Source organism: Typopeltis vanoorti, chromosome 3, assembly GCF_054136105.1.
Source record: "Typopeltis vanoorti isolate ZY-2024b chromosome 3, IOZ_Tvanoo_1.0, whole genome shotgun sequence".
NCBI classification, from domain to species: Eukaryota; Metazoa; Arthropoda; class Arachnida; order Uropygi; family Thelyphonidae; genus Typopeltis; species Typopeltis vanoorti.
In genome coordinates this window covers 131,331,725-131,346,474 of record NC_143551.1, presented here as the reverse complement: position 1 = coordinate 131,346,474, position 14,750 = coordinate 131,331,725, and the positions used below count along the sequence as shown (strand labels likewise).

The 14,750-nt window shown below is 34.7% G+C and overlaps 1 protein-coding gene across 1 annotated transcript in view; it reads right to left on the bottom strand.

Moving 5' to 3' along the window:
- Nucleotides 1-14,750, bottom strand: part of unc-13 (protein unc13 homolog) — a 1,156,644-nt gene that overhangs the window by 392,227 nt on the left and 749,667 nt on the right. Inside the window, exon 20 of the mRNA XM_090416011.1 lies at nt 2,372-2,434. Within this exon, the coding sequence (XP_090272137.1) occupies nt 2,372-2,434 (63 nt within the window). The remainder of the gene's footprint in view (nt 1-2,371; nt 2,435-14,750) is intronic.

Here is a 14,750-nt window from a genome sequence, read left to right as displayed (position 1 = left end):
ATACAGAGGTGGCAGCGTTTTCCCTCCTGGAAACTTGGGTTTTTTGTCCCACAACCAGCCAGGAGAATGCACCCAATTTACAGACAAAAATACATTACAACCAATGGCTTTATATTGGCTTCATAAGATGGCACCCTACAAGCATGTGGAACTTATGGCCATTGTATCATGATATGCTAGCTAACTAACTAACCCTAGATCAGGGTTTCCCAAATAGTGTTCTGCGGAAAGTGAATAAGTGTTCCGTGAAAAATTATCAAAATTAATATTAATATGAGCCTGGAATGGTTTTAAATGCTGTGACTCTAACTAAGGTGTTCTGTTAAAATTTCAGGATTTTTGAAGTGTTCCATCGTAGGAAAAATTTGGGAAATGCTGCCCTAGATGATCACTTCATATTCATTCTCACCAAGTGGAGAGAAGTATGGCAGTCCACTCAGAATCCAATCCTCTGATGAAATGATCAGATCTAAGACTCTCGAATCTTGCAAGCCCTGCATAAAATACTTACCCCCTCAAGAAATTCATTTCCTTATTCGCAAATGTCAACTCTCGATTCAAATCTATACATTACCATAATTAAAATCACTCATAATGATAACCCTTTCCTATAAAGAGGGGTAATAACCACCCTATCTTTATATGTCAATGTATTCTTCAACACATTGTTGTTGTCCGATGTATTCTCCGACATATCCTTTGAGCTATTTTGCTTACTTCTGCAATATGTCTGCTGAACTTCAAATCTATATCCACCATCACCAATAGAACCCTAGTCTCATGAATTTCCTGTAATCCAGTACTATCGATATGATACAAAGCATGTAATACTTTTCACTTCAAAAGTGAAAGGATTTCTAGTGATGTAGGATATCTACATCACATTTTTCAACCATTACCTTACCCTCCCCAGTTCAGCAAATATCTGAATATCCTCTCTTAAATCTTCTGCTAGTTCATTAATATATAAATTAAATAGTAGACTTAGTACAGAGCCCTCGGGCAGTCCTACTAGTCTAGTCACCCTGATTCCATGATTCCACTCTACAATTCACCATCCTCTGATATGTCTGTCAGCCATTTTGAAGTTGTCACTCCATGACAACTTCAAATCCATTGCCACTTTTTCCAACTTATGTAATAATTTTCCATACAGCATTCTGTCAAATACCTTAGTAAAGTCCTGCAGTATCACACTGTAGCCATTTCTTTTATCCAATTCTGCTGTCATTATTATAAAATGTGAATAAATAAATAATTAAGGGTGGATCTACCTTTTACAAAGCTGTGCTTCCCCTATAGATTATCATATTCCTATCGATTCGTTCCTGAATTTTACCTTTAACCAACTTTTCCAATACTTAACTATCACTCCAGATATACTTACCAGTCAATTTGCTATTTCTGTCTTGGAGCCACCTTTATATAATAGAACTATCTTGCTCTCTTTCCACTTCCTTGGAACCTTGTCAAAGCTCAGGTTTAGATTAAATAACTTTGTCAGAGGCACCACTAGTTCTCTTGAACATTTTCGTAGCACACAAGCTGACATACTGTCAACTCCCACTGCTGTATTCACATTGATTTATATTTTTCAATATGTTGAATACCTCCAGTTCATCTTCCTCAATTCTTACATCAGCCTCTATCACACTGGTAGCTTCAATGTCTCCATCTGGATGATACACTTTTGCAAAGCGATCGTTTAGCAACTCAGTTATTTCTTCTCTTTCTGTCACTTTCTTACTATCAGCATTAGGTAAGGTTATCCTTTTTTCATAATCATGCTTTCTCTTACTTGCTATACAGCAAAATAACTCTTTTAAATTTACTTTGACCTGCTTTGCTAATTTTCTCTCATAATGTGATTTAGCCTTTCTTACCATTCTAGTTACCATTTTTACCTGCACTGTGTAATGCTCATGAGTTTTTTTTTTTTTTTGTTTGTTTTTGTTTATATTCTTTCCGCAATGCTTTCTTTCTTTCTTTTTTTGCACCTCCTGCTTTATATTGCTACTCACCCACATATCCCTGCTACTCGGTTTATCCTCCTGCCCCTAGGTATGCAAACTAATAATCTCTCTCTCTCAAATAATCCCTGACCACTTCTTACACTACTGACATTCATTCTTTGTAGCTTCTGATGTCATGGCACTACTCCAATCTGCCACCTAGGTTTGTCATAATTGCCAGCTTTGTAGTTCCACATGTTAATAATGTCATTATTTTATTCATTCATTATTTGGTAGTATTTTATTACTTTTAGTAATAATTAATGTAAAGATTACTGTTAAATAACTTCTGGAAACAAAACAAAACTTTGCAGAATAAATCTGCTTATCATCATCAGGAAAATTAAACCTTTACTTACACCTTTGGCTTCTGGTAGTTTGACAACTCCTCCATTTTGTTCACAGAGATAATGAAAGAGGTTCTACAAAAAAAAAAAAAAAAAGGCTGTGCATCAAATCAGGTAATATGTATATATTTAATGAGCCATTTAATGAATGATTTCTAAAAGTATGCATATTAATCCAGAAACAAAGATGCAAGAAGGAAAAAAACAAATGAAGTAATTATTAAGTAAACTTACTTGGTCAGATTAGCAAATCAAATAAGAAACATATTATGAACACTTCATTAACAACCTGGCAGCTTTTGTTCAGTAGTCAATGGTATTAACAGCTTAACTTAAATTCTATCCAAAAACCTTGTTAAAATTTAATACTAGGAAAATATCATCATATATAAAAAATTCAGATGAACTTGTGTGGATATGGGTACACTGTGCTTGGCTAACATCATCCTAACTAGCTTGGGTATCAAGTTACTCTTTACAAATGCTTTATTATATAAAACAGACATCCTCATAAGTATGTCTTATCAGGATGTCTGATAAGACATACTTATCAGAATTTAGAAATATATTTATTTCTCAAGTAGGGGATTTATTCCATGTCTGCTGTATTGAATTCAGATATATCAAGGGCTACGAAAATATATCTGGCTTACCAGCTGGAGGATATATACAGTTAACAGGAAAGATATTCTTGCCTCTAATGATTTTTATTTATTATTATTATTATTTATTTTTCCCTGGAATGCTGTAATCCTAAATCTAACATCAACTTAACAGAACAATACAATTCAAATTTTAGATTCTTCAGTAACCACTAATTTTGCACCTATCTTAATCCATCCTTTCCATGATTCTTTCTGCCTAAAAGAAAGAAATACAAGCATGTGTTCATTATGATTAGGGATGCATTGAAATGGGATTTGGCCAAAGCACCGAATATTAGGTCGAAGCATACTGAATTAAATTTTATAAACAATGTTTTCAAAATAAATAAATAAAAATATGCTCATTTAGAATTAATAAAAAATTTAATGAGTATATTTTTGTTCAAAACATTTGTTTATAAAATATCATTTGCAGTGTTTAAAATTTAATTCATTATGCTTCAGCCAAATGGCAGAATGAAGAAAGATTAAATAACACGTGTAATAATAATAAATATATAACTTTCAAAAACTGACTGGAGTTATGAGAATACAATCTTCGGCATCAGAGTTGCCCTAGCTTGCACTACTAAAAAGACGTGTATGCTGTTGAGATGTCCATAAGGCCTGACAACTGCTCAAACTGTTGGTTCTCATCATAGATTAGGCAAAACCTTAAAATTACTTAAAACTTTACAAAGTTTCTTAAGTAGTGCATATTTTATGCACTACTTAAGAAACTGTGTAAAGTTTTTTAAGTAATGCAAGCTAAGGCCTTTGATGATGAGGATTATATTTTCATAAGCTCTCTTCTTTATTTGAAATTCTTGTTTCTATATATATATATATATATTTGGTTATGAAATAAGCATTTATCATTGGTATGTCCTATTTCTGTTTATTTTACACTGCCAAAATTAAGACTTTTGGGATCTTCTTTGATAAAAAGAGAAACTAAAATTTTGCTTTCAACTAAATAATTTGCTTTCCCTATAATAACTGTCAACTTTTTTAAATATAGAGTTGAGATGCTCTAATTTGAAATAAGTGATTGAAATTATAATTGAGGATATTGTGGATCCATTCATTTTTATAGCCAAATGTAGAAAGAAACTTAAACCTTTCGAAAATTTATCAGAGAGAGTTTGAAGGATGAAAATTTTAACATTTCTTATTTTTGCTTGTTACCACATTAAATATAGATATAAAATATAGATGAATCTGTAGTATTGTCTATTATAATATCTATATAAGACAAATATGATTCTCAGCTCTATAGTTGAATATTTTATTATGCATCCACCCTAGAGATCACTTATGAATTTAACTTCTTGACATATTTTAAAGTTAATTTTTTGTTGTTGTTGTTGTTGAGTCCATTGAAGAGCTAGATATGACTGTGGATCTGTAGAACTGCGGCAATCTGTTGAACTTCGTTGGAGTAGAGCTTTTCTTTAGGGTTATTATCAATTTTCTATAGAGCTGCAGCAATTGGTGGACAAGAATAGATATGGGCAGGTGTCAGTTCAACTCCTGGACAGTTCTTGCATGCTTCATAGCTCCTACTACCATCTGGCTGAATTTTCATGCCTTTAAAATGCTCAGTCCTTAGTCTGGTGATGATTGTGGTTATGTCTCTATTTTCATTATTTCACTGATTTCATTCTTCTTCTAGAATGTTTATTTTACTAATCTTATTTTGGCGACAGAGTTAGCATCAGTTAGTGACAGTGGGTGTAATTTTTGAGGTAAATGTCTTGCTTATTTGGCTAGTCTGTCTGCTCTTTCATTGTCTTCAATATTTACATGGGCTGGTATCCATTGCAGTGTACAGTTGTTATTTTTCAAATTTAACGTTGTTATGAATTTCCCGTGTGAGTTTTGTTTTTCCATTTTTTAATGCTTCAAGTGCAGATTTTGATCACTGTAGATGGTTATTCCTTCTGTAATGTTTATTACTGGATAAGAGAGATAGAACTTGAGAGATGTTTGTATGGCTGTTAATTCACAAATGAAGTTTAAAGCTATTTTGCCAGATGTGGTTTTGATTTGTGTTTCCTCGCCTCCAGGTAGAGTACTTCATTAGATGATCCATCAGTGTAGGCAATGACATGGTTTAGATTATTTAAATGATGTGTAGTGTCAAGTTCTTTTCTTTTATTTTCTTCTGAATCTGAATCCTTTTTTGAACAAAGTTCTAGGAGATTTAAGTTTATCATTGTGTATTTATTGGTAGAATAGTGGAAAGGAATGGCTCTTAGCTTATTTCAATAGACAGGTGTTCTAAGCCAATCTGTTTTCTAATTTCATGATTCTATTGTAAAGTGAATGATCTCTTAGTCTAGATTTTCTTGTCCAGGCATTGAAAGTCCTGAGTGAGATATCATCCTGTTGGTGGCTTCTGATTTTGTTAGTGAATTTTACTGTGGAGAGTTTTCTTCTGTCTTCTAATATGTAAAGCCCACACTCCTGTTGAGCTTTTAAATTCTTTGTGGATCAGACTGTGCCTATAATAATTTTTGCTGCTCTTGATTGTACTCTGTCAAGTTTTTCTTTTTTGTTTCTGATCAGAAGAGACGTGCTTCAAGGAAATTGGGTGTGCCAGAGCCAGCAATTTTCAGGGATACTCTTTAAATTTTTTTGAAAGTGTTAAAGTGTTGAATGAGCATTTGTCTTTGCTTCTGCTTGTAATTTTGTTGAACTTGGTCAATTTGAAGCCTGATATTAGAGATACTTATTCAATGCATTAATAAAAGGTGTAGTGCAACCAAGACAACTTCAACTCTGGTCTTATTCTCATATGCTCACTAGTAAATTTTCAAAACTTCACTTTTTTTTTTTTTTTTCCTATGTTTGGCCATAAAATATAGATGGATTCGTAATATCCTCCATTTCAATATAATAAAACTATCATTTAACTTCATAGAGAACATTGTATGTAAAATCAGAAAAAAAAATATTGTACTTGTTTCTTTATATAACAAAAATATTAATAGACCTTACTTATGAAATATAGAAAATAATTATAAATTAAACATGGAAACATTTAATAATCAAAATGAATTTGCGATAAATTGTGATGTAAGAAAATTAATTTTTGATAATTTTTTTGAGTAGCATATGTCTAGTTTCTTCATAAATATTTCTGACAAGGAATCTTTCAAGGAATAAGCTAGTAACTAGTGCCAAAAGAAATTTCTAAGAAATTGTACTGTGGAATAAGTTTAATCATTAGCCTTGAACACGCTTCTGTTTGAATGGTCACACACAAGATAAGGGGAGGCTTTTCCATTTGAGTTGCATTTGTTATGATGCAAGTAACAGGAATATTTCTGCTGCCAGCAGAATACTGAATCTTTCTACTGATTTGGCCAAAGCAGCCAAATACTACCAAAGCAAAACTGAATATTTGGCACATCAACTGTGATGTTGATGTCATATGTCAGACTGCAAAATATAGAGCATTGTCCTTTTTACTTCTCTCATACTGTGCATTCCATTTTTTTCCTGTATTATCTTCTGAACTTCACAAACTACTACTCATTATATCTTTGGCTCTTTCTCTAAAACCTAATTTCTAATATTCCAATCATTAAGTCCCTGCTATCGACTGAATTTTATGTGTTTAACTATGATTCACTCAATTTCTCTAGATCAATTCATTTACAAAAAAGTGTGTCAAAGCAGTTGCTATCAGAGATGACCTTATTATAATGTACATGCATCCATGATTTAAAAAATTTTTCTCTTATTATACCCACTCTCCCAATATTAAACTTTTTAAATTAATATTTCAATTATTTTCAAAGTCAAACTGCCACCATCTGGGAACAAAGAACTGATATGTGCATGCAGCACTACATAGGGTAACTGTCACTCATAGTGGCACTATAGTGTCACCCACTCTCACAATACTTTTCATCTTTTCTTCACTAATAACACTAAAATCTAAACTGCAAATGTCATCCCTCTCCATGTCTCCCCATTTCAAATAATTCAAATCATAATTACGAGGATGGTTCCATAAGTTTCTGACCTAACAACTTTTAGAGGTGATAGAAAGAAAACAACTGTGTCACTTTTCAATATAATCTCCCTTTACATCAACATACTTTTTACATCTTTGAATTAACATTTCTATGTCCTTGAAAAAATAGTCTGTATTTTTGTCAGCAAAATGGATTAAAACTGCATCTTTCACCTCATTGTCATCTGCAAATTTTCTTCCTAGAAGGTCTTTACTTCAGCTTCGAGAAGAGATAGTAATTAGTCACTGGGTGCTAAATCTGGACTAGGGTAGGTGTTCAATCTCCTGGAAGCCATAGCCCTTCACTGCAGCCTTCGCAACAATAGTTGTATGGGTTGGAGTATTGTTGTGAAGGAGGCGCAAACACCATGACTTGGTATTCCTCATCTCTTCTCTTTTATGGCATCGCCCAGTTTGTGCAGGAGTGAGGCATAATATTCTGCATTCACAGTGACATTCCTTTCCTTGAAGTCAATCAAGGGAATTCCCTGGCAATCTCTTATCTTCTTGGCAGACAATGATCTTGGCTTTTCTTGGAAAAGCCAAGATCACTTTTGGAAAGAGGATCATAATAAAGCCCCCCCCCCATTCCCTTTTGGAAAGAGGATCATAATAAATGACCATGGTTTCATCCCTGGTGACAATAGATTTCAGCACTTCTCTCTGATTCTATTGGCAAAACTCTAAAAACTTGCAAAAACAGGTCACATGATGCTCCTTCTGAATTGAAAAGAGAAGTTGGGGTACTTACCCTGCACTGACCTTCATCATGTGAAGCTTCTTGTGAATGATGCGAAAGACGGTTGTTATTGAAAGCCCCAAACTTGCTGAGATTTCTTTCACTTCTCTCTGATTCTATTGGCAAAACTCTAAAAACTTGCAGAAACAGGTCACATGATGCTCCTTCTGAATTTAAAAGAGAAGTCGGGGTACTTACCCTGCACTAACCTTAATCATGTGAAGCTTCTTGTGAATGATGCGAAAGACGGTTGTTATTGAAAGCCCCAAACTTGCTAAGATTTCTTTCAGCTTCAGCCATCAACGTCATTGAGCAGTTCCTCCTCAACAAGAGAGAGAGACATTTTCCGCAGTCATCACTTCCATAGGCCAACCATCATAAGGATCATCTTCAATGCTCTGGGTATGAAAGCCCATTCCATCACGGTGGAATATGAAGGAAAAAGCTTCCCCATAAACGCCATCCAATCGCTGTTTAATAGTAATAGAACCCCCTCCCCCTTTCTTTGGCAAAAAAACTATCATAGCATGGTACTCAATTTTTAACATTACAGCCACTGCTAAAAATTGAGTACCATGCTATAATATGTGTTAGTCAAATGGCACATCATTTGACTAACACATGACAAGCTAGTCAAATGATGTGCCTCCAAGTGAATGACACAGATAGAGAGTTTAAACTGGTACACTAAACTCTCCATAGATGGTGCTAACTGTCATGCATTTATTGATGTCATACGAATTTTGTTTATCAGGCCAGAAACTTTTGGAACCTACCTCTTAAGTTCAAATTTCTGTTTCTGTGCAACACATTATCACAACATAAAAATATGCTAAAATAATGTGATCTCCATAATTTCTACTCTCCCTTTCATGGTTGGACTCTAGTATTCGGTCTTCTCGGTGTAATATTTGCTCTGAACGCATTCATTCTGGATATATTCCAGTAATTAAGTAAGACATTATTGTTAATTAATGGTGTAAGCATAATCATCTTGCTTATCACTTTTAATTTTCTGAGAGTACTTAAACCACTGTTCTCCAATAAATATGCTAAGGCCATTCACAAAAAATCATTCCATAGGTAATGTAAAACAAGGTCCACAATTTTCTTTTCCTCATATTTGGTACATCATAATATTAGAAGTATTATACAAAATAAACACATAAACCAATTGTCAATGATATTAGTTGAGGTCTAGCAATGTTTCTAGAAGCAGTGGAGTCTAGATACTTGCTATGACCTTTACTCTGGATTAGTTATCAGCTGATATTATATATCCTGTGTATTCAGTTTATCTGAGTCAGGCAGGCCCAAATGAACAGAGAGACACAGCAGCAGCTTCTCTTCAAAAGGCCTATTGGTGTAGCAGTGTTTATTCTACATCCAAATTCAAAACTATAATCAAATCCATTCGATTTAAATGTCCAGTCTGATTCCTGTAAAGTTAACCAAACCTTAGTAGAGTGTACTAAGAGTACAGCGACAGGTGGCCTTTTCTCCTACTATAGATGTCATGCTTATATCAGCAATACTCTGTCACCATAGCCCTTTTTGTGCTATGGTGACATCGAATTTTCAACCCCGCCTTCATACAGCTAGAAGGTGGGGTTGAAAATTGGATGAGAGAGAGGCTATATTTTGCACTTCATTGATCCTTATCAGAGTAATATTGGATTAAAAGATATTTCTATATATAATTCTATAAATTAATTCATTTTATTAGTTTTATTTTTTTTTGAAGAAGTTTAAAAGTCTTGTCACAATAGGAAGGAGTGTGTGAGACAACTCTGATGACTTCTGTTGAGTCAAGCAAGAATAACATCTTCTTTATGGTTTCTGTGCAGATTACATAACCACAATTTAATTTTAGACTTAATCTAAGATGGTCTGTTGATAAATGCTCTATTCCATGATGTATTAGTTTTAGTCTTATGATCTGCCTACAATTATCATACAGGATAGACACATAGTGATCTTATAAATGACAAGTAGACTTAGTTGCAGTACATGCAATCTCAGATCAAAATGTTGGATCTGAGAGAATACTGGATGTGGATGGAATAGAAAATCTTATTGCCTGTAGCAAGCTTAATGGATCCATGCATATATGGTAGCATTTCATCTTTATACAGTGTAATGATATGATGTACTTCTGGAAATGCAGTCAGCAGGTACAGTTACTGTAGTCCAGTGTTTCAAATATTATGCTCTCTGGGAAGATGGCAGAAGGCCACACTAGAAATCATCTGTAGAGATCAGTAGAAAATTAGAGTATTCTGCTGTGTGTGTGTGTGTGTTTTAAACTGCTACAGGTAGACAGATGGGGGTGTAAAAAATGTGTACTTTGTGTGTTTATTTGATTTATTATCTTATCTTACTAAATTCTATCTTATCTTAATCCTGATAGTACATCTAACGTTTGACCCTTAATAATATGATGCTCGCATGTGTGAAACTTCAATAACAAAGAAAGTGCCTTGGGCTAGAGCCAAATCTTCGTCAGATTTACTGGTGTTTACTCTATTTCAAATTTTGGAAATTTATTTGTTATTCAACTGTGCCACCAAAATTCTAGGATAAGAGAAGGATCTTTATCCAAGAACAAAACACTCAGTATGCTTTTTCTTCTTCTCTCTTTCTTCATCTATGTGGATGATGATGAGGCCGAATGAACTCTTTCCACTTCTGTCTGTCCCGGGAGAGTCCGAACAATTCTGTCCAATTTGATGTCGCTTGTTGTGATTTGGTTTTCATGTCCTCTTTAATTTTGTTTATCCATCTAATTCTGGGCCGTCCTTTGGATCTACCTTTCATCGTATGCACACAACCCAGTATGCACATAATTCTTATTTCTCTATCTTATCTCTATACAATAATCATATATGTTTCTCACTCTTTGCAGTCGTGTTTATATTCAATTCAATACACATAGGTTCTGTTTTATGAGCAGTGCACTGAACTTAGAGATCAGGCAAGTTATTTATTTGACAAGAAAATAATTTATTCATTACTAAGAAAAAGAAATACACAATTGTCATTCATTAAATTCAACTGAACCTAGTATATAAGCTATATTAAACAACTTGATATATTATATACATATAGCAAAAAATTTAGATTTTTTGCTATGACCACGTGTCTAGAATTTTACCCCTTATTAACTTAGCATATTTCAGATTATCATCACAAAAAAACTCAGGTTCAGGAATTATCTATTACATCAACTCTTGAAATTCACTCTATAACTTAGCTATGTTCTCTAACACTGAGCAATTAATTTCAACTAATCGTTTAGTTCCTAAAGTCCTGTATTACCACATAAAGTACAGTTCCAGTTAATTTCATTCACTGTCACAAAAAAATTGCTAAATTTTTCTTCCTACTAGACAAAGGAAAGTTTTTCCTTTGTTGTGAAGCCGGGACCTCTCTGGCTTTTATTTGTGGTCATCAATTGAATTCCTATGGCCTGTAATTTAGATCTGATTCCTCCTAGACAAGTTTCTTTAGCTACTATGTTCTCTTGGCCTTTGCTTCTTGTATGTAGGTCTGTGAATACGATTATGATTCATTGCCTACGATCCTAGCGAAGCTCAGCTGCCGTTGACGACCCTAGTACTTCTGCATAATCTCCTCAGCTTATGGTGACCTTATTGCCGTACAGAGTCTGAAATCTCACGTTGGAAACTTCACTTGACCTCATAAATGCACTCAGACACTCACTTCTGACCGTACTGGAACTTCAACTCTCAGGAAACAACAAGAAAAAAGCCCCTGTCTCGGTGTCACAAACCTCTATATATTCAGCTCCGATGACCTTCCCTTTCCTGCATCATCATCCTCTCGGCACCTCCATATTCTGCACATGCTTGTCGTTGTATTTCAATGGGAAACCCCCATGCAATGTTGACCTTTGCGTTCGTGGTGGCCTCAGGTCATGAATTAGTCCCTTTAATCCATCTGGAATTTTATCTTGTCTGGAGGCATACTTATACACAATTCACCATATATACAATTTCTTTTGTTCTCATACAAAACATTTGATATTACTATATTCAAAATTTATAGGAAAAGACATTATCTCTATTATTTTTACACCAAGTATTTTAGCGTATTTTAAGTATTTTAGCGGGAATTTTGATACTTGTGAAATCTGAATAAAAGGTATTGTATTACTAAAATACCTTTTATTAATGATTTAACAGGGGGAAGATGCAATGTTTTCTAGATGAGTAAAGAGAAAATCTCATGATGGAATGCAAACACAATAAGATTTCTTAAGTATTGTCTACAGTGATATATAGAGCTTGTACTAGTTCTTTCATATGCAAGTCAAAGCTACATGTGGCAATCTGGTATGTATTATACAAGCATTCTCAATGCATGTTGATAGTGTATTGAAATGCCAGCAGACAGTGTTGAGATGACAGTGATAATTGATTAGATTTAACACAAAGACTAAGAACCAGTGCTGTTCGGTATGAAGCAAACACATTTTGAAAAAGATGCACCTGATACCACTATTCTCAAACTTTCTATCTGGCTATGATACATTGATTATGTGCTCTCCATTTGGTTAGTCACATGACCCACAAACAGTAGATTCTTTGCTTCCCCACTTCAACAGCCAACACCACAAAATCAAGTTCACAATAGGAAAAGAAAATAACAATACCCTGTATTTTCTAGAAACCTTAATCGTGTCTTTTCAATGGCACCCTTTCATTTTCAGATGAGAGAACACCTACCCACATGAGTAGATATACAAACATTCCAGTCATTCTCTTTCCCAATAATATGGTATCATAAAAAGCCACCCTGCTGGCTTTTTCTCCACCAATTCTTGAATAGTCAATCATGGTAAATGTCACCATAACACACTTCAATACTCAATGCCATGTTTGAGCTTTCACCAGAAAGAGATCAGAAAAGTTTTGCTCAAATTAGATACTAAAAACCTGGGTAGTCCTAATGGCATCCCTTGTTCTAAAAGTCTGGGGTCCAGAGTTGATTCCCACTCTATGCCACCTTTTACAGTTTCTTATTATACTGGTATCTATCCTGCAATCTGGAAATTAACCGATATATACAATCTATTTCTAAGCAGGGTGACAAATCTATACCTTCAAACTGTCATCCAATATCTCTCATCTGAATCCTTTCAAAAATCATCGAAAGAACCATTAATACCTAACTTCATGCTACCCTGAAGACTCATCCAATAAATGGATTCCATCACTGCCATTCAATAGGGGATCTATTAACTTATGTCACTCATCTCTGGACAAACACCATGAAAAGATCTGTCAAATCTCAAGCGGCTCCCCTTGATATCTCCAAGGCTTTTCAGAGTTTGGCACAAAGATCTATTTAAGCAAACCCATAATTCGATCTGCCTCCTGAAATCTGCGATTGGGTAGGCAGCTTTCTGATTGGATGGTAAATTTGATTGATGATGGCTGGCTTCTTATCTTCTATCTATATAAGATTCTTTTGTCTGTTCACCCTTTTCCTTCTATGTATAAATGACCTACTTCAGCTGATTGCAAATCCAATACACAGTTTTGCAGATGATGGCACACTGCAATCTTTCTTTTTTTGTGACAAACCTTACAAAACACAAATACTACAATCTGCAAAACTTTAAATTCTACTACCTTAAATACTGATCTTCAAAACATTCACTAATGTGGTCTGGAAAACCTTGCCACTTCAATGTAGCAAAACACAGCTCTGCCTTATTTGCCTCAAAAAAGGACCCTTCTCCTCCAGCCTTACTTTTGACAACATCCAAATCCCTATGCACAACGAGATCCCTCTTCTTGGGATATCTCTAATCTAATATCTCTCTTGGCATGAACATATCACAAACATTGCCTCCTCTGCATCCAGAAAAGTTACATTTTCTCTTGAGGTATTACTTTAACTTTAAACAACCCCTAACCCTATTCCAATCATAAATCTGCTTGATTGTTGGATGCTGTTTTAACATCTGGGGTGGTGCCCCTAAGAGCTCCCTAAAGATGCTGAATTCTGTACAGATAAGGGCAGTTAGATTGACTGATGAGCCCTCTCTCTCTCTCACTAATATACTCCACTCACTTTCACATAAGCATTCAATTTCCACAGCCTGCATCCTTTATAAATACTTCTACTACTGTTCATCAGAATTGGCATCAAAAATTCCCTGCACCCTCTATAATATCCATTCAAACATGTGCAATAGCCAATCAACACCCTCTCACAGTTCAAGTCCAGCCCCACAGAACAAATTCCTTCTCTTCATTAATCCCTCCACTGCTGCCTTGTGGAAATATCTCCCACCACATGTTTCTCTAGGAATTCAATCCACTGATTTTCAAGTCAAATGTGAATAAGTTCCTTATTGCTCATCCATGGTGTACTATAGGATGACCAACCTCTTGTGGATGGGTTCTCCATAAAATAAAAGCTGTTTTCTGTCTCTCTTTTTTTATGTCTTCCATAATCTCTTTATCATCCGCAATTCTTTTTTTTTTTTTTTTTTTTTAAATTTCTGTCATAATTTGACTGGAAATCGCTTTATCTTTTTCACTTGAAATATACAATTTGCTGTTGCTGTTAACAATGCACTACTGATCTCTCTCTTCCTCCAAGATTCCTTTCATCCATTGTACTTCTGCAAGCTGGTTTCTAAGATAGTTGCCAGCCTTATAACTCCACATAAATGCCTTCTACTCTGATATTTCTCCTACATGCCTATTCCTCCTCCTCCAAGTCCGTGGTCATTCTTACCAACTGCAGACAAGTATGACATCTCAGTCACAATCAGACCCTCTGATGCTATGAACAAGCCCAAAGCATTCCCTCAAATCCATGCTACCTAAGACAGTTTACATAAAGAAATGGATTGTTTCTAGAATTAAATGTGGACTTACTTTTATTGATCTTGGATTAGGGAAATGTTTATCAGTATCTATAGCTTCCTCTTCTTGCAAAATA